Source organism: Aegilops tauschii, chromosome 3 (assembly GCF_002575655.3).
Source record: "Aegilops tauschii subsp. strangulata cultivar AL8/78 chromosome 3, Aet v6.0, whole genome shotgun sequence".
NCBI classification, from domain to species: domain Eukaryota; kingdom Viridiplantae; phylum Streptophyta; class Magnoliopsida; order Poales; family Poaceae; genus Aegilops; species Aegilops tauschii.
This window is the reverse complement of record NC_053037.3, coordinates 52332549-52354091: the sequence shown is the minus strand read 5'-3', so window position 1 is coordinate 52354091 and position 21543 is coordinate 52332549. Positions and strand designations below refer to the sequence as shown.

General features: G+C 41.5%; 2 protein-coding genes across 6 annotated transcripts; one reads left to right on the top strand and one right to left on the bottom strand.

Annotated features, from left to right (window-relative positions):
• Positions 1-8024: 8024 nt before the first annotated feature.
• On the bottom strand, positions 8025-13875 carry LOC109756747 (protein FAR-RED IMPAIRED RESPONSE 1). Of its 5 annotated transcripts, XM_040403437.3 has the most exons (7): positions 13489-13836; positions 12376-12513; positions 12147-12277; positions 11761-11968; positions 10245-11228; positions 9690-10163; positions 8025-8556 (listed from the first exon to the last, which is right to left on the bottom strand). In XM_040403437.3, exons 4-6 carry the CDS (start codon positions 11805-11807, stop codon positions 9695-9697), a joined length of 1500 nt encoding a protein of 499 aa, XP_040259371.1. In that variant the 5' UTR covers positions 11808-11968; positions 12147-12277; positions 12376-12513; positions 13489-13836; the 3' UTR covers positions 8025-8556; positions 9690-9694. The 5 variants fall into 5 exon arrangements, with proteins under 5 accessions (XP_040259371.1, XP_020171172.1, XP_073366095.1 ...); XM_020315583.4 differs by having other exon boundaries at positions 10245-11968; positions 13489-13875; XM_073509994.1 differs by lacking the exon at positions 12376-12513.
• Positions 13876-15079: 1204 nt separating this feature from the next.
• LOC109756746 (uncharacterized) lies at positions 15080-16480 on the top strand. Its single transcript, XM_073511577.1, has 3 exons — positions 15080-15154; positions 15450-15596; positions 15810-16480. Exons 1-3 carry the CDS (start codon positions 15080-15082, stop codon positions 16392-16394), a joined length of 807 nt encoding a protein of 268 aa, XP_073367678.1. The 3' UTR covers positions 16395-16480.
• Positions 16481-21543: the final 5063 nt, after the last annotated feature.

Here is a 21543-nt window from a genome sequence, read left to right as displayed (position 1 = left end):
CGACGATGCTAGACACATCACTGGAACGGGGGTTAGGCGGGGAGAACCTTATTCCATCTTCAGGGAGCCGCCGCCGTCTTGTCTTCCCGAGCAGAACACAAACCCTAACAAAACTCGAAGAAATATCTAAAAACAGAGCCCTCCTGCCGGCAAAGGCCGGGATCCATCGCACCGCCATGGCCCTAAAGCCACCGGAGACGAGGCGGACCGCCGGCGGGAGGGAGAGGAACCCTAAGCTTTTCTTGGGCGAGGAGGCGTCTTGGAAAGTCTTGCTACCTTGGACCTTTGCTAAGAGCATCTCCAAGAGATACGCTAGATAAGCCGCGCGCTGCAAAACGCGTCTATATAGTGCGTGCGCGACCAAAATAGCGCTCCAGCAGCCACGCTATAATCCCGCGTGCGGTAAATAAGGTTTAGCGCACTGGGGGAAACTGCATTGCGCGCTGTGTATTTGGTGCGTCCGCTCATGCGCGCTGCAAAATCTGGGCTACTGCACGTGGGGCCGCCGGATTGGGTGTCATGTTTTTGCGCTTCTGCTAAAGAAAAACATCAGCCCAACGCGCTAAAATGCTATTTCGGCGCTGCAAAAGAATTTAGCGCGCTACGCAACCACGTGTCCGTTGGAGATGCCCTAAGAAGAAAAATCTTCCTTCAATCAGTTATGGCGCTTGAAGCTACGTCGGTATTTCCCCAAAGAGGAAGGGATGATGCAGCACAGAGGTGGTAGGTACTTCCCTCAGATATGAAACCAAGGTTATCGAACCAGTAGGAGAACCAAGCAACACAACATAAACAACCCCTGCACACAGATAACAAATCCTCGCAACCCGACGTGTTAAAGGGGTTGTCAATCCCTTTCGGGTAACGGTGCCAGAAATTGGTGCGTGACGGGAAAAAGGTTGTAATAGATAGGATAAATAGATCACAAATAAAATAAATTGCAGCAAAGTATTTTTGTATTTTTGGATTAATAGATCTGAAAATAAATGCAAATAAAGTATATCGCAAAGGCAAATAATATGAGAAATAGACCCGGGGGCCGTATGTTTCACTACTGGCTTCTCTCGAGAAAAATAGCAAAGCGGTGGGTGAACAAATTACTATTGGGCAATTGATAGAACTTCAAATACTCATGACGATATCCAGGCAATGATCATTATATAGGCATCACATCCAAGATTAGTACACCGACTCCTGCCTGCATCTACTACTATTACTCCACACATCGACTGCTATCCAGCATGCATCTAGTGTATTAAGTTCATGGAGAAATGGAGTAATGCAATAAGAACAATGACACGATGTAGACAAGATCTATCTATGTAGAGATAGACCCCATCGTTTTGTCATTAGTAGCAATGATACATACGTGTCGGTTCCCTTTCTGTCACTGCGATCAAGCACCGTAAGATCGAACCCACTACAAAGGACCACTTCCCATTGCAAGATAAATAGATCAAGTTGGCCAAACAAAACCCAAATATCGGAGAAGAAATACGAGGCTACAAGAGATCATGCATAAAAGAGATCAAAGAAACTCAAATACTTTCATGGATATAAAAACATAGATCTGATCATAAACTCAAAGTCCATCGATCCCAACAAGCACACCACAAAAAGAGTTACATCATATGGATCTCCAGGAGACCATTGTATTGAGGATCAAGAGAGAGAGATGAAGCCATCTAGCTACTAACTACGGACCCGAAGGTCTATAAAGAACTACTCACACATCATCGGAGAGGCACCAATGGAGGTGGTGAACCCCATCCGAGATGGTGTCTAGATTTGATCTGGTGGTTATGGACTCTGCGGCGGCTGGATCAATATTTCGTCGACCCCCCTAGGGTTTTGGGAATATTGGGGTATTTATAGAGCAAAGAGGCTGTCCGGGGGGCACCCGAGGTGGGCACAACCCACCAGGGCGCGCCTGGGCCTCCTGGCGCGCCCTGGTGGGTTGTGCCTCACTCGGGGCACTCCCCAGGCGCAGCCAGGGCCCGTTGTGTTCCTTCTGGCCCATAAAAATTCTTCGTAAAGTTTCGTGGCATTTGGACTCCGTTTGATATTGATTTTCTGCGATGTAAAAAACATGAAAAAAATAGCAACTAGCACTTGGCACTATGTCAATAGGTTAGTACCAAAAAATGATATAAAATGATTATAAAACATCCAAGATTGATAATATAACAGCATGGAACAATCAGAAATTATAGATACGTTGGAGACGTATTAGCATCCCCAAGCTTAACTCCTACTCGTCCTCGAGTAGGGAAGTGATAAAAACAGAATTTTTGATGTGGAATGCTGCCTAACATGTCATATCATATTTCTTTATTTATAGCATGTACATTTGGACTTTTATATTGTTCAAAGCAATAGTCTAGTTTTGACATGATAATTTAAATACTCAAGCATATCAACAAGCAACCATGTCTTTCAAAATATCAACGCTAAAATAAGCTATCCCTAGCCCATCATGCTCAACCATTGATCCATTCATGAAACACACTCGCATATTAGCTATGTCCAATACTCAAGTACGATCATATTGCCTCCTAGTTGGTGCTTTTATAAGAGAAGATGGAGACTCAGATTCAAAATAAAAATTGCATAAAGTAAAAGATAGGCCCTTCGCAGAGGGAAGTAGGGATTTGTAAAGGTGCCAGAGCTCAAAGCGAATTAGAGATAAAAACATTTTGGGAGGTGTATCCATCCCACCAATGAAAACGACTTAGAGTTCCCAATACTTTCCATGCTTAGATATATCATAGGCGGTTCCCAAACAAAAAGTAAAGTTTATTCCTTTTTCCACCATACTTTCACTTTCCATGGATAACCGTATCCACGGGTGCCCTCCATACCAACACTTTCTAAGGAATTTATTATTTTACAACATAAAGTAAATTCATTTTTTTGCATTTCGGGACTGGGCATCCCTAACACCTTTTTGCCTTACTCTCGTGCAATGACAAGTGAATAAACACTCATCTTGAGAATAACACATCTAGCATGGAAAATATTAGCCACCCCTCACTGCTCCGCGAGCGAAACAAACACACAATTTTTTTTGAAAATTAGAGATGGCACATGCAAATTTTCTTAGAACGGCAAAAGAATACCGCATATAGGTAGATATAGTGGACTCATGTGGCAAAACTGGGTTAAAGGTTTTTGGATGCACAAGTAGTGATCATACTTAGTGCAAAATGAAGGCTAGCAAAAGATTGGGAAGCGACCAACCAAGAAACGAATAATCTCATAAGCGAGCATTAAGCATAACCAATACCGAATAATGCACCATAAGTAGGATATAATTTCATTGCATGACTATTGACTTTCGTGCTTGCATAGGGAATCACAAACTTTAACACCAATATTCTTACTAAAGCATAATTACTCATCAAGATGACTCACATATCACATCATCATATCTCAAAACTATTACCAAGAATCAATTTTATTTTGTCCAATGATCTTCATGAAAGTTTTTATTATATACTTCTTGGATATCTATCACTTTGGGACTAATTTTCATATGTTGCTTTTGACAAGCTCAAACAAATATAAGTGAAGATCATGAGCATAATATTTCTTTCTCTCAAATTAATTTAAGTGAAGCAAGAGAGAATTTCTTGAAAATTTTACTAACTCTCAAATAAATCTAAGTGAAGCAATAGATCATTTATTCAAAAATACTAAAGCACACCATGATCAAAAAGATATAAGTGAAGCACTAGAGCAAGTCTATTGCTCATAAAAAATTTGTGAAGCATAGAGAGCAATTCTAACAAGTCATGACATAATTTTGGCTCTCTCAAATAGGTGTGTCCAGAAAGGGATCAAGACTTAAAACACAAAATAAAACAAGCAAAGACTCATATCATACAAAATGCTCCAAGCAAAACACATAGTATGCGATGAATAAAAATATAGTTTCGAGTAAAATACCGATGGTCGTTAGAAGAAAGAGGAGATGCCACTCGGGGGCATCCCCAAGCTTAGTTGGTTGCTCATTTTTGGATAATAGCTTGGGATGCCAGGGCATCCCCAAGCTTAGGATCTTCTACTCCTTATTCCTTCATCCATCGTAAGATAACCCAAAACTTGAAAACTTCAATCACACAAAACTCAACAAAACCTTCGTGAAATCCGTTAGTATAAGAATAATAAATCACTACTATAAGTGTTGTATCAAACCAATTCATATTTTGTTCTTATATTATATCTAATGTATTCCAACTTTTATATGGCAAAAACTCATCAAAGAAAACCATAGAGCCATCAAAATAAGCACACAACACAAAGAAAACAGAATCTGTCAAAACAGAACAGTCTGTAGCAATCTGACTATTTTGAATACTTCTGTAACTCCAAAAATTCTGAAAAATTAGGACGACCAGAGAACTTTGTATATTGATCTACTGCAAGTGGAATGGGTATTTTATCGCTCTCTGGTAAAGAATGATAATTATTTTCGTGAGTGCAAAAGTTTCTGTTTTTTTTCCAGCAAGATCAAACAACTATCACCCAAGAAGATCCTAAAGGCTTTACTTGGCACAAACACTAATTAAAACATAAAAAACACAATCATAACAGTAGAATAATTGTGCTAACACGCAAGAACAGAAAGCAAAAAGAAAAAATAAATTTTATTCATTGGGTTGCCTCCCAACAAGCGCTATTGTTTCACGCCCTTAGCTAGGCATAATATTTCAATGGTGCTCACACGAAAGATAATAATTGAAACACAAATAGAGCATCATGAAACGTGAGACAAACACATTTAAGTCTAACATACTTCCTATGCATAGGAATTTTATAGGAAAACAAATTGTCAAGACAAGACATATCTAGCATATGCAAAGGAGAGGAATAAAACATTGACAATCTCAACATAACAAGAGGAAATTTAATAACATGAAAATTTCTACAACCATATTTTCCTCTCTCATAATAATTATTTGTAGGATCATAATCAAATTCAATAATATAGCTCTCATATAAAATTTTCTCTTCATGATCCACATGCATAAAAGTTTTATGATCTTCCAAGATAGTGGGATTAACATCTACTAAAGTCACAACCTCTCCAAACCCACTTTCATAAAAAAATTCATAAGATTGAACATTCTCCAAATATGTGGGATTGGTTTTTCCTAGAGTTGACACTCTTCCAAACCCACTTCCAATAATATTGCAAACATTATTATCAATTTCATATTCATTGTGAGGCTTAAATAAATTTTCAAGATCATAAGAAGAATCACCCCAATCATGATCATTGCAATAAGTAATGGACACATCAAAATTAGCATCCCCAAGCTTGGGGGTTTGCATATCATTAGCACAATTGACATTAATAGAATTTATAGTAAAATCATTTCAATCATGCTTTTCATTCAAGGAGCTGTCGTGGACCACTTTGTTAATTTCTTCTTTTAACACTTCATCACAATTTTTAGATTCACGAATCTCAAGCAAAACTTCATAAAGATAATCTAGTGCACTCAACTCACTAGCAATTGGTTCATCATAATTGGATCTTTTGAAAAGGTTAGCTAGTGGATGAGAATCCATATCAATAGATTTTTAGCAAGCAAAGATGCAAGCAAAGATGCAAGCAAATAGAAGACACATGGCAACACAAGCAAATAACAGATCTAACGAGAAAAAGGCGAACAAAAAAAGGGCGAATAAAACTGCAAATTTTTGTGAAGTGGGGGAGAGGAAAATGAGAGGCAAATGGCGAATAATGTAAATTGCGAGGAGATGAGATTTGCGATTAGGAACCTGGTATATGTTGAAGATGCTCCCTGGCAACGGCGCCAGAAATTCCTTTTGATGTCGCTTGAAGCTACGTCGGTATTTCCCCAAAGAGGAAGGGATGATGCAGCACAGCGGCGGTAGGTATTTCCCTCAGATATGAAACCAACGTTATCGAACCAGTAGGAGAACCAAGCAACACAACGTAAACAGCCCCTGCACACAGATAACAAATCCTCGCAAGTCGACGTGTTAAAGGGGTTGTCAATCCCTTTCGGGTAACGGTGCCAGAAATTGGTGTGTGACGGGGAAAAGGTTGTAATAGATTGGATAAATAGATCGCAAACAAAATAAAGTGCAGCAAAGTATTTATGTATTTTTGAATTAATAGATCTGAAATAAATGCAAATAAAAGTAGATCGCAAAGGCAAATAATATGAGAAAGAGACCCGGGGGCCGTAGGTTTCACTAGTGGCTTCTCTCGAGAAAATAGCAAAGCAGTGGGTGAACAAATTACTGTTGGGCAATTGATAGAACTTCAAATACTCATGACGATATCCAGGCAATGATCATTATATAGGCATCACGTCCAAGATTAGTAGACCGACTCCTGCCTGCATCTACTACTATTACTCCACGCATCGACCGCTATCCATCATGCATCTAGTGTATTAAGTTCATGGAGAAACGGAGTAATGCAATAAGAATGATGACATGATGTAGACAAGATCTATCTATGTAGAGATAGACCCCATCGTTTTATCCTTAGAAGCAACGATACATACGTGTCGGTTCCCTTTCTGTCACTGGGATCAAGCACCGTAAGATCGAACCAACTACAAAGCACCTCTTCCCATTGCAAGATAAATAGATCAAGTTGGCCAAAGAAAACCCAAATATCGGAGAAGAAATACAAGGCTATAAGAGATCATGCATAAAATAGATCAAAGAAACTCAAATACTTTCATGGATATAAAAACATAGATCTGATCATAAACTCAAAGTTCATCGATCCCAACAAACACACCGCAAAAAGAGTTACATCATATGGATCTCCAAGAGACCATTGTATTGAGGATTAAGAGAGAGATATGAAGCCATCTAGCTACTAACTACGGACCCGAAGGTCTACAAAGAACTACTCACGCATCATCGGAGAGGCACCAATGGAGGTGGTGAACCCCATTCGAGATGGTGTCTAGATTGGATCTGGCGGTTCTGGACTCTGCGGCGGCTGGATCAGTGTTTCGTCGACTCCCCTAGGGTTTTGGTAATAGTGGGATATTTATAGAGCAAAGAGGCGGTCCGGGGGGTACCCGAGGTGGGCACAACCCACCAGGGCGCGCCTGGGCCTCCTGGCGCGCCCTAGTGGGTTGTGCCTCCCTCGGGGCACCCCCAGGCGCAGCCAGGGCCCGTTGTGTTCCTTCTGGCCCATAAAAATTCTCTGTAAAGTTTCGTGGTATTTGGACTCTGTTTGATATTGATTTTCTGCGATGTAAAAACATGGAAAAAACAGCAACTGGCACTTGGCACTATGTCAATAGGTTATTACCAAAAAATGATATAAAATGACTTTAAAATGATTATAAAACATCCAGGATTGATAATATAACAGCATGGAACAATCAAAAATTATAGATACATTGGAGACGTATCAATCCGCAAGAAGTATACTTTGGTCCTGAGGCGGCTATCATCATGGAGTGTAAGTAGATGGAGTTGGAATTTGAAAATATCATGTGCATTGTGTTCGTGAAGCAAATGTGGTAGCAGATAGCCTCACTAAAAATTCTCTTACCATTATTAGATTTTCAGGATTTTGGGATAGTTTTATCCCGGACTTTAGTTCTCCTCTTATTGAGTTTTTGTAAATGACTTATGTATTATGTGAGGAATAAAGTCTATTTGCGCTCAAAAAAGAATAAGAAGAAGATTGAGACTTGAAGAGAGATTGAGCCGGGAGCGACTAATTGGATCGTTGGTGGATGGCACAGATTCAGGTGGATGGATCTCAGCCACTTAATGTACATTTTACGAAACCGCCCCTACTAGCAACTACTTATAAAACAGAGCATTTGCAACAACCACCTCAAGTATTTCATCTCCCTCTCTATTCATTTTGTCCAACGACCCTTATGGAGTCTGCAGTGATGAAGCCCCATATCATATTAGTTATACTGCTTAAAATCTTTGCTCGTATCTACTTCATCAAAACCATGCATATTTCAGTGCATTATTCGTGGCTTGTACTACATCACTAATTATGCAAAAAGAAGCTGAATACAATTGTCAGTGCAAAATATGACAATATGTATTACAATATGTGAGCACATGGATCAAATTAAGCCACCCTTGGAAGCATAACTAAACATCAGACTGGACAATCCCAGATTGAGCATATCACAAGCATACATATCTTGATGAGACATGGTAGCACTATTTTTAGTACATGGCCAGCAAGACCAAAGTATTAAGGACTAATATGATCATCACTCAACAGGCATTGCTATTTAAAACGATAAGATCTACTATCTTGACGGTACATAACAGAAAAGCTGTAGCATTTCCCTCCAGTTCTACTACTTGCTCATCAAGCTTCTTTTCTGGGAGAGACCACACCAAGCAAACACGATTCAGTTGAGCACAGACAAGTACAGATGCATGATCAAGAATAGAGAGTTATATTTATCTTGCATAGAACTTCTCTCAATTGTTAGAAAGGGTAGACTTTGATAAAAGCTTCTTCTATCCATCTGTAGTCCTGTTATTTCCTGTTGTCAGAGCATCATGCATCTACAAATACAAAGGAAAAAATATTTTACATTATAAGGAAAGAAATAGGAAAATTATGTTCTCTAATCCCGATGATGTATGTATGGAACAATTAATAATGCAATTCAAGTTCTTTTGCTGACTCGTAGATGACAAAAGTAAAAAACTTTATGCTGCAGCACAAAGGCACATGTCAGACCAGTGAAGAGAAAATGAAAACAATATCATACGAAAAAATATATTCACATCTTGACAATGATGGATCATTTATATCAATTTTCATAGCTCATCATCCCAATAAGACTTGCATAACGCAAACAGCTTACGACCGGCTGTACTGATGTATTGATATTACATTATAAGTTTTATGGCTCAATGGCTGGTTAGCGACCGAAGGTCTATCCCAAATCAAGCCCAAGTAGGTCAAAAAAGTAAGCCATTTACTCGCTCCAATGGACATTTCTTGCTAATTATATCTTGTGACCTAACATTTCCTTATTGGTGACAGCAGCACTACAAGTTGCATGTGCACTAAAGCTGTTGGTTTTCACTCTAACGGCTTAGAAGCGCCTCTTATTGGTGAGGTACTTTGCAATTAGCACCAAAGAAAGAAAGAAATGATGGTTTTGTGGTAATATGAGTATAAAAAATACAATTTGATTGCTTGCTGCACATACCACATGGAAGGAAAATTAGAGAAAAATTCATCCCAAAACACACCTAAATGTTTCTATGCTGGACAGAGAAGCCACTGGACAATTTAATCACTCAAAAGCAGTCATGGGTTTGAGAAGAACAATATGATCTATGACTAGTAAACCACAAAGATAGCCTAATAAGGGAGATACAACAATGGCAATTGTTTCCATTGTGAAGTAGGAACAATATATGTCCGTCCACATAACATCTTCTACTATAGTAAATTTTGCTGAAAAGAGCTCAATAATTTTTGTTCTAATACTCCACTAGGCCGTGGCATAAGGAATATATATATATATATATATATATATATATATATATATATCAGCTAAATGAATCTTATCTAAGCTTGATTGGTTCACACCAAACAAATATGACTCATCTTGAAACATATATTATTATGCAGTAATAGCAATGCAAAAAGATAGGTAGTCTACAAAGCAAGAAGCACAAACCTCTACTATTGTGTCATTTGTTTCTTAGAGCATGTCCTTGCATCATGGAACACCAGTTCCTTACAAATGCCGCATTTGCATGCGACTTTTTGATGAATTCCAGGTCTTCTTTTCTTCTCGCTCGACCCACTCCTCACACCATCCCTGTGTCCCTTTATTCTAGAGCAAGTGCCCCTTGCATTGATATCAGTAGGTGTGTGGATGGTAACGTGCTTTGGAATGATGCTCCCAATAAATGATTCCTCATTTTCATGTGTGTTGCATGCTACAGCCGGTACGAGCTGGGCTAAATCCAACTCGGCATTGCACAAACTAGTGTGAAAGAATTCAATTCCTTCCATTGAACATTTGGAATTCGGCATGAGATCTTCTAGCTTGTTCCTGACGAGAGCTACCTTCCTTTTCATAGCAATGTCAACTGGGTCAATTAAATTCTCTTCAAGCATGTTTCCTTCCCCATCGAAGAGAATGTCCCTAGCAATATGAAAAATATTACATTGCGTGTGAAGGTAGATAAGTATGAATGCTTCTACACCTACATGAAGAGAACTATACCTTTTGCAATTTCTCTCCCACCGCTTAAGAACATAAAGTCTTGGCAATTCATTTATTTTCGCACCCCTCAACACTCGGATAATATGGCGGCACACAATTCCAGTGGACTCAAAAAGCTTGCAAGAACATTTAGCAGTCATAGATGTTGTGTCATAAGACACTTCTCTAATCTTCTTGTATTGATCACTCACAAACATGATTTTAATCCCCTCACGAATTTCTGTGTTCTGAACATCACAATCATCTCTGGCAGCAAGCACCTGAGCCTGAAATAATTCAAAAATCTCATGGGTGAATACCGCCCTGCCCTGTCTCTCTATTTCCCATGGTGTCACCAACTCACTTGTTGTGTATCCACTTGTGTTATCAGCAATTAACTCATTCTGCCTCTGACATTTCAAAGCAGTGTCAAACCTTAGCCAAAACTCAACAAAGGTAAGCTTGTGATAGATGAAACGCTTGAAAAACGAGTTTGCGCTCTCTGAAATAGAAGTTGTCCTGAGGAGACCAGCTAAGGGAATTTCCATAAAGTAAGCCGGTATCCATGCCGCACGAAGCTCATACTTTTTTGCGAACCACACATGGTCCTCCAACTTAAACTCTATGATGAAAGACTCCCATCTCTCCTCAAATTCAGCAGGGGTTTCAGAATTCCACACACAATGTTTTAGCCTATCATAGAATACAAGGTCATTTCTCAATTCAGGACGTACCTTCCCAGGAACCTTCTCCATAATGTGCCACATACACAATCGATGTGCGGTGTTCGGCAGAGTTTGTTTAATTGCATTCCTCATCTTACTACATTCGTCAGTTATGATCAATCTTGGGGCAATCCCACTCATTGCTCTAAGAAACGCCCTGAACAACCAAATATAGGAGTCTGCTGTCTCATGAAGTAGAAACCCAGCCCCAAAAAATACACTTTGCATATGATGGTTTACTCCAGTGAATGGCGCAAAGATGTATTCATATTGGTTAGTGCTGCATGTTGAATCAAAAGATACCACGTCATTGAAGTGACCATAGTTTTTCCTACTTGTTGCATCCGTCCAGAACATACGGACTAATGTACCAACCTCATCAACTTCATAGTCAAAGAAAAAAGCAGGATTGAGAACCTTCAATCTACCAAATTGGTCCACTAGCATTTGAGTGTCACAATTTTTTATTTAATTTTTCAATACACCATATTGATTCTGTAGGTCCTTCTGGGTGCAACCAACATGCTCAAAAACCCCTGCGCCAACATGAAGAAACCTATATGCTAAGGAAGTTCCGATGCTAGCTTTCTGGCAATCATGGAGTGTTGTCTTCACCCTCTCACTAATTTGACGATTAGACCTGATCAAGTGTTGGTGGCTAGGTGGCACAAAAGGGTGATTGTGATATTCAGTGAGTGAAGCTATCCTATATTTTCCATCACTTTCCCGAGTGACATAGATAAAAGCTTGACATCCACATCTAGTCAATTTCACCTTTCTCCTTTTCTTTGAAGGATCAACAACAAACATACCTTTCTCGGGCCGAAAACCTTCTTTTGCACACAAGAAGCGCTTCCATTGAAGCACATTATCTACGATCTTTTGCTGCCCAAGACGTACACCAAATCCGACATGGTGTGCATACATCCTATAAAATTCCATTACCGAGCCAATGTCATCAAATAGCATACCCACTTTTGGCTTCAATTCCTCGTCACACTGGGGTTTATACAAAGAACCCTACAACATTAAGTGAGAGTTTAGTAACATTAACCTCACACGACAATGCTGTGAACTTATGGGATCTCATTTTTATCAAAAGCAAAATATATATTTCCATCCAACCTAAATTCAATTGCTATTCACCACATCCAATGCTTATTTAGTGAGTATTACAATATGTGACCAGCGTCTGTACCTCTTGAGAGCAAGCTTGTTTCTTTTTCGGTGTACTCGCATCATCAATGAGAAGCATCGGAGAATTAATCTCTGCAAACGAGGTAGCATCGCTAAAATCTTGATTTTGAAAACTATTGACCGATTCCACGGCTGCAAAAAAAATTTAAGCAAAAAACATCAAAGAAGGGATTAACGGAAAATTAGGTAATGACAATATACTCTTGCTTTTTTGGACTGCGTCTTCACACCTGATAGTGTTGGTACAAATTTTGCAATTATGGGCTCTCCTAAAGGCGATGTCTCACTACTTCCCTCCATTTCAGTTCAAGATGCAGCAACAAAATAGCGGAGAACAAACTTAGTACTACTAGTCGACGAGCTTCAATCTATCGAGCATACGCACAACAGAAATTGAGAAAATTAGCCCCAATTGAAGATTGCAATGTTAATGTTGCAAATTAAAAAGATACACAGAAAGAGAGTCTTCTTTTCTACATACAAAAGGTAAAAAAGTTGCAGTTGTTCTTTTTACAATCGTAGTGTCATAAAAGCCAAATGAGTACGACCAATAAGCTAATACAATTGTCTCACTAAACGAAAACTATCATGATTTTAGTTTCAATGACATTACTGGAAAAATAAATAGTGAACTCTCATAAATCAGTGAAGTGGCACCTATTGCAAGTCTAACGAATTTCAGTCCTGTGCGTACAAGCACTTCACATGCAGGTAATTTAACAGGTAGATGAGATTAGTTTGTTCCCGTGTACAATACCCGAGAAGAGGATGAGATTTCGATATACAGAACTGCTTGAAAATCTAGTATAAGCATAGCAAGCTTGTGCAGTGATTAATATTTCTGTTGATGTGTTTTCAGATATATTATCACAATATTGTTTTGAAGGAAAAAGTGCTCCCCACTCCGATTTCTTGCTACAGAGAAAGAAAGAAACATCTAAAGAACTCAATAAGTGTTTCAGTCTAATACTAGATCAAGTCTAGAGTAACCCCTGGACTGGGCAAGCTGAGAAGGTATCGAATATAGTGCCAAACGAAAGCAGGAGAGCCGAATAGGCCAACACTATAATCAGTACGAAACCAAAACATAGAGAGAAAAATCCATCGCTTCAGCTGATTGGAAAGGAGCCTAGCATCGATCCACCAAACTTGCCATCAGCGAGTAGCAATATACAATACCACAACTACTAATCAACATGCCACTGCTAGATCCTGGGACGTATAGACCAAGAATAGAGAAATCACCAAGATAGCAAGTTCAATTTACAATTATAACTGTAAATAGTGTTCATAAAATAGGAATCCAACGAACATTAAGCATCACCCGAGAACAAATTACTCACCGTCGGGGTCGAGGAAGAAGACCTGGCACATGTGGCCGTCAGGCTGCATCCACTTGGGCACGTCCGTGCTATGGGTCTTCCGGCCGGCTACAAACCCGCCGTAGTCCGGCGCGATGAAGGCGAGGTGGTGCCCTGGGGGAGTGGACCTTGGCAGCGGCTGCTGGGTTGATGTGGAAAGCAACGTCGGGGGTGCCCGGGAGGCGGATCCAGACGACTTGCGAGGCGGAGTACCGGGAACGGGCTGCGCAAGTCAACGGCGTCCCGCTGGATCTAGATCGCCGCCACAGTGTGCAAGAGATGGGGCGATGGGGAAGAGGGGTGACCCGTCTGCAAAAATCAATCAGAATTGCCGGGACCTTTTCGCAAAAGTTAGATAACTGTGGGTACAGATCCCACACTTCATAATCTGTACCATCGATCTGTAATCCGACGGACCAGGTTCCTTTTTCTATTTTTGCACCTGTGGTCCTTCTTCTATTGTAGTCGCTCCCGAGCCCGATTGAGCCAAGCCGGTTAGTCGGACTATCTTTTTAGAGCATAATAACATACACCGGTTGATAAGTCGGTCCTATCTTAAGCCCACCACATAATCTAGAGAAAACAACAAAAAAACAAAGATATTATAAATCCGACGTCAGGTTTATGCAATTTTTGAAGGAACGCTTTATCTGTCATGGATTTGAAGCATGGATCTTGAACACGAGAGAGAAGACACATCAGCAATGGAAACCATTCAGTAAAAAAAGAGTCCTCGTGAATGCTCTCCCTTCCCCGCCGCATGTTTCTTATCCACACTTCTCTCTCATGTCAGCTCCTCCCGAACCACCCAAGCCACTCCACTTCCTCTTCCCTCTCCTCGGAATGGGACATGGAGGAGGCGCGATCGACGTTGGGCGATGATCGACCAGGCCGAACAGTGGTGGTGGCGCGCCTAGCTTGCTACCGCAACCATGGCGTGGTGGTGGTCGAATGTGTTGATGGTTAGGCAGAGGAGCACCACGAGGGAAGAAGGGGGACAAAGCATGGTGACAAGCGGTGGCGGAGGATCTCGGGCTATCGACAGGGAACGTCACGCGGGGTCAGAGGAGGAGGCTGGACGGTCGGTAAGCAATCAAGGCTAAGGGACTGGGCGAGCAGGCAACGCGTGGGAGGTGCGATGGGAGGACTGTGCCTACGCCTGCGTCGCGCACGCCGGGGTGGAGTAAATAGCATAAAACTACTAGTTTACATGCTATGGTTCCAAAAAACTACCACTTTTTAATTTTTCTCAGAAAGCTACCGAACGCGCGGTCCGCTGTTTCAAAAAACCCAAACCCGTGGTGACTAGCGATTTAACCCGTTTCCTGACGGACCAGGCCCATCTGTCAGCCCACGTGGCCACGCGCGCTCACGGCGCGGCCGTTAACGGCCGTTAGTCGACCGGCCCGGTCGGAACTAGGGTAAATATACCCGATCGGTCGGTCGGGCGCACCCGCTCGCACACTCTCTCGTGCTCGCTCGCTCACTCCCCTGCTCTCACCCCCCTGCTCCAGTACGAGCTCGCCGCCGCTCGCCGTCTTCGAGGCCGGTGGTCGTCGACCTCCTTGCCGCAATGCCTTCCTGGAACGATGAGGAAACCAGCTCGGAGGAGGAGTGCGAGATTGTCAGCATGGACATGGGACTTATGGTAAGTTCTTTGCCACCTAGGGTTAGGGTTAGGGTTAGGTGCTAGTAGCCCTAGGCTACAGCCATGGATGTTGCTGAGTGTAGTGTTGTTGTTGTGTGTGTGATACTGTTCTTGATTAGTGAGGGTGGGGTTTGATTGTAGGATTGAGGTAACCTAGGGTTCATCTGTGTACAGTGTTAGGGTTCATGCTGATTTGGAGATTTTTTAGTGATCAGGTTTAAAGAACAGTGCTTGTTGATTCTGGTATTGAGTGGAGATTGAAACCAGTGTTTGTTGGTTATTATGGTTGGAGGAGGAACCAGACACCACTGTGGAGCCCCTTTTCTGTGGCCAACTTGAGCTTGCTCATCCCAAGTGCATTCTGCACCAACTGAGGCCTATTAAGCGTGTTGCTTTTGAAGGGCCTGTAACAGGAAGGCGTTTCTATGGCTGCCCAGTCCAGGTTAGATGCCAATAAACATTTCTGCTATGTATGTGCACTGATGTTTGATATGATGCAGCACTTTGTTTGATATGACAGTCACATATGTAATAACTTATCATATCTCATTTATGTTATTCATTGTTAGAAATTATGAAGTCTATACAAGTTAATCATGGAACTGAAATAAGCTCCTAGTCCATTTGTAATAACTTATCACATTTATAAATGCAGGAAAATGGTGTGAATTGTGGTGTTGTAGAGTGGGTTGATGGGCCTTGGCCAACTGTTCTTCAGAGATGTCTGTGCAAGCTATGGGAGATGTTCCATGAGCAGAACTTTGGAAGGGTACAGGACAAGCAGAAGTTTGAGAAGGAGTTGGCCAGGCTTAAGAGTGAACATGAAAGGGAGTTGGCCAAGCTTAGGACTGAAAATGACAAGCTTTGCATTGAGTACACCAAGCTTGTTGATGATGTATCCAAGATGTTTGATTGGCAGGATGGTAGGGTGGACAAGAAGGTGTACCAGAAACAAGTGGAGGAGGAAGAACTTGAGAAGAAGAAGAAGGAGCTAGAGGAGAAAGCTATGTTGGAGGTGCAGATGGAAAAGCTCAAACTTGCAAAAGAGCAGAGGTGCATTTTGCAGAGCCAAGCTGATATCATCAAGAACACCAGGAAGGCTATGAAGGCTGTTGAAGTTGATAGAGATGTTCTTAAGAAGGAGAAGGCAAAGCTTGAGCTTGTTGTTGCTGAGCTGCTGAAAGAAGGGTATGGCAGCAAGGAGAAGTTAGAGCAAATCAAGGCCATCCTTGAGTCTTGAAGCTTGATCTTGGTGAAGTAAGTACATCCAAAGGCCTTTATATAAGGATGTGGCCTGGCATGAGTGCAAGTGATTATGGGTGTACATTTTGGGGGAATGTGAAGTTTAACCTAGTGCAAGAACCTTATTTCCTATGTTGTTAAGTTGTAATGGATCACCTATGGTATTAAGTGTTGTAATGGATCTCCTATGCTATTAAGTAGTGGAAATGGATCTCTTATGCTACTAAGTTGTGGAAATGTAGAATGTATGCTATTAAGTGTTCAACTTGATCTTATATCTTTTATATGTTATTTGTTAGCCTACTAATATTATTTCTGTGGGTAATTGGGCTTAGTGGCCCACTAGTCTTTGACCAAATGCAACCCTAGGCCTACTAAACCCAACCCCATCCATCTGTCAATATAAACCCCTCCCCACCCCACCCTTTCCCAGTTACTCCACCAGCCGCCACCCAAAAGAAAACCACAGATGGATCCTGACATGGGAGATGTCACAGAGGAAGAGGGGGAGGCTGTGGAGGTTAGGACAGCAGCAGCAGCACAGAGGAGGAGGAGGAGGAGGAGGAGGCGCAGGCAGAGGGCACTAGAGGCGGCCCAGGATGAGCAGCAAGAGGAGTTCAACCGCTGACTCTCCGACAAGGTACTGGAGAAGTGCAATGATGAAGAACTAGAGCTGGTTTTCACTGGCGGCAGGGGAAGGTCATTCATGGAGATAATTAGGTGGGCAAGGATGAGGGCAGTCATGGCTCCTCATCCAGCAACTAGGGCCAAGTGGGTCCGTTTCTTTGAGCGCTATGACTGATATTTGTGAGATTTGGATGTAATCTATCTTTCTAGCTATCTGTAAGTCAATTTGAGAGATAGTTTTGGTAGTATTTGTGAGATTTGGATGTAATCTATGAGACTATCTTTCTATCTATGTAACATTTGGATGTTTCTGAATAAATGTATGCATTTGGTCAGTTATGTATATCTCAGTATCTTATAATGCACTTGGTCAGCAGCACCATCAATTTATCAAGTGTTGAATCCACATATAGATAAAAGTTGCAGATGAATTGAAGTTGCAGACAAGTGCAGAATCCACATAAAGTACCATATTACAAACCAAATCAAACAGTGCAGTATCAAGTACTTAGTGAGGCAGTGTTATGACAAACCAAATCAAACAGTGCACTTGCATACATAACCTAGGATAATAGAGGAGTTCAACCACTTCAGCTAGTTACCACTTGCATAAAAGTAAGCTTTCAGCCTCCCAGATGGCTTCCTGACCCTCTTTGACCCATCCTGCACAGCACTTGTAGCAGATTGTCTAGGAGCAATGAAAGATCCATTGCCAGCTCTATTGGCAGCAGCTGACCTGGTGTTCTTTGCTGGAGAAGACCTTGATGACCTTGTGTTCTTTGCTGGAGAAGACCTTGATCCATTGCCAGAAATAGTTGTGTTCTTCTTCTTGGGAGGTGGTACTAGTGTTGAAGAAGAGGTGTTGGGCCTGCTCTTCTTGAGAGGTGGTACTGCTGTTGTAGCTGGAGCTGCCCTTTTCCTTGACCTAGAAGCTGTCTGTGTTGACACACTTGTTATTGGAGGAGGAGTTGGTGCAGGTGCAGAGGCAGCAGGTACCCTTGGTGGCCTTTGTGCAGTTGCAGCCATTGAAGAACCAGCCTCAGAGTAGTTTGCTCTATTTTCCTACACAACAATATTAGTTAGAACTATTTTCCTACAAATGTAATGAATGTAACAATGCAATGAATGTAACAATGGAATGAATGGACATACCTGGTGCTTGCTCAACCTCATCTGGAACTTAGGTTTCAAAGGGACACCATAATTGTTGATCTTGTGCCCTTGCTTCTTGCAGTTGCTGCATGTCACTATACCAATCCTAGAAGTATCCTTTTTAGCTGGCACCTCAAACAGGCCTTTCCTCCTGGCAGTTTGTTTTTTACCTTTCTTTTCTCTAAAAACAGGGGGAGAAATATCATCACCAGGTGTATGAGGCCAATGGTCAGGACCTGGCACAGGGAATATTATGTGCTTATATGTTTCACAATACATGGGTTTCTTGAAGAAAGCAGAAACATAGTCTTCAGGGTGTATCTTCACTTTCTGCATTGCAGCAATGGCATGACTACAGGGGACAGCTGTCATGTCCCACCTCCTACAGTCACAGGTCTCATTGTTCAAATTAACACAATATGTGTTTTCAGAGCTACTAGTGACCTGCCATATGCCTGGCCCTGCCATGTATGCTTCACAATATTTAGCCCACTTCTTCCCCTCTTCTAAAATCTCTGAATAAGTAGGTGTGATTTCCCATCTGCATGTCTCTGTCTTCTCTCTGATCTTCTGAAACTTAATCATCAGCTTTGTTCTTATGCCCTCTAACATAGTCCTGATTGGTTTCTTCCTAACATCCAATATCATTCTATTGAAAACCTCACTAAGGTTGTTTACTAACAGGTCTGTTTTGCACACAGTCTCCATTTTATACCTAGCCCATGTATGCTCTGGTATCTGTGACAACCACTGCCAAGCTTCTAAACTTTCTTTTTCCAAATTCTCCATGCCTAAATCATGTCCATGTTTGGTAAAAGAATAGGCAGCCTGATCTAAATGTTTCTTAAGTTCCTCTCCTCTGAAACCAGCAGATTGAAAATTGGCATAAATATGTCTAAGACAAAACCTTTGTGGAGAGTTAGGGAATACATCATCTATTGCATTCAACAATCCCTGTTCAATATAGTGTAATCTTAAGTGTTACTACTGAATAAAATTTTACTCATGGCAAATGTAAAGGCAAATGTAAAGACTAGGTTCAGAAAAATACCTTCTGCCTGTCAGACATAATTGTGTATTTGCCAAACTTATTGCCAGTTCCAATGACTGTTCTCAACTGTGTGAGAAACCATGTCCAACTCTCTGTCTCTTCCTTATCAACAACACCAAAAGCTATTGGGAAGATGTTATTGTTGCCATCCCTCCCTGTAGCTGCCAATATCTACTGACCAGTGCTTAGCTTGATGATGCAACCATCCAGACCTGCTAACATGATAACATGAGTGCCTAAGTACATCAATGTTTAAAAATCATATAAATTTCTGAATACTTACCTATAAATGGCCTGCATCCATTCAGAAAACCCTCCTTGCATGCAAACAAGCAGTAAAACATATAGTGAAACCTTGGGGTAGGAGCTGGGTTAAGTGGGTCCTCATGTGTTGTTACTATGCACCTACTGCCAGGGTTAGTATCTAGCACACACTGCAGGTAGTCCCTTATTCTGTGATACTGGAGTTTGTGATCTCCTTGCACAACCTCAACTGCTTGCTTCCTTGCCCTATATGCCAAGCTTTTAGGCACATGCACACCAAACTTCTTCTTTGTGTATGACATAATTGTGTCAACGCCAGCTCCAGGGATGGATCTGACTGTATCCTCACAAACCTTAGCAACCCAACTGACCGTCACCTTTGTGTTCTCTCCACTTGCTCCAAAAGTGTGATCCAGGTTCATCTTCTTGATACTGAAAGTTGCCTCATGAGCTATCTTGGAGGCAACTATGTAAAACTCACAACCATGTTTTCTCTCAGAGCACCAAGCAATAACCCTAGTTGGTTCATTTCTGTGATACTCAAAATTCCTAAGAGTCCTCACATGAAAATTTCTAAGTGCTTCTCTGAACTCAACTACATTTTCAAAGCACAAATGCATTGAAAACTGCTCATGTGCATCAGGCCTTTTTGGATCATACCATCTCCTCTCCTTCTTCTGCTTCTTCCTACTCTTTCTTCCAGATGGCAGCCTTGGTGCATCCTCTTCATCACTTATGCCAAAATCACCTAGAAAACAGTACTCATCAGCTTCAGGGACATAATCTTCAAACTTGTTGTGCTCAGGCTCACTGTGAGACTTGCTAGTTGGGCCAGGTTTTCTAACTGGCTTAAGCTTTTTGGCAGCTTTTGTAGTTACAGCAGCAGGATCCACTACTTCTTCATCTTCAGAAACTATTGGTTCTTCCTCCCAAAACTCAGAAGGTTCTGAGTTAGCTGCACAATAGTGCTCTGCAGTATCAGTGCCAGCCTCATCTTCACCCCTACACCAAGCTTTGTAAGAAATTTTCTCCCCTCTGTAATCACCCCTAAAGAACTCAAAATCTGAAGATGATTTGTCATCTTCAACTTCATCTTCTTCCTCTGGTACATCTTCTTCTTCTTCATCTGCTTCTTCTTCTACAACTGTTTTCCCCTTGTTCAAATTGCTGCTTTGCTGTGTGTTCATGTAGGGCTCATCAGGGGTTAAAGATGGCAAGCTAGCATTAGAGGCAGGGTACAGAACACCTTCTTGTGAAACTCTGTAAACAACAGGTTCACCAACATGATCAATGGGGATCTGTTCCTCATCATCTGGGCTTGGATCAATAGCTTTTCTGACACTGATGTTCAGTACCTTCTTATCAACAAATAAGTCAAGCATTTCCTCTAATGCCTCCTCAGTATCCAGGGCCTCCACACCCTCCAGCCCCTTTCCCTCTTCCTTTACATAAGTCAGAAATGCATCCATGCCATAGCCCTCCAACTCAACCAATGCTAATATGGTCAGATAACTGATACCTGAGGAAACTGAATACTTTTTCTCCATATTATCTATTCCTTGAAAATGTAGCCTCAAGTCCCAAATCTCATCATCTAAGCTGTAGGATTAAATTGACAAACAATTATTTTTTAAGTCACTGAACATTACTGAACTTTCTTCAGATATCAAGAACATCTATGCACCGACCAAATGAACTAACCAAATGCACTTTCTTCTACACTGACTTAACCAATAAAATACAGTAGCATGCCAAGAACAAACAATTACTAACCCTAGTTCTAATTTGAACTTAAGCACACGGAAATTTTAACTAAAGGACCCAGAAACATTGAACAGTGCTTACCTCACTCCACCAAAGGACGACGCCCAATGGTGGCCGCCTGCTGGATTAGTGTGGATGCGCTTCGCCACTGCCCTAGCCGCACGGACTTCCGGATCTGAGCTCGCCGGATCCACATGAGCTGCGGGCGGTGATGGCTGCTGCGACCGCTGCGCCGGGAAGCTCGAGCTGCCTAGCCATTTTTCCACCTCTGAGTGTCCACCGCCCTCCT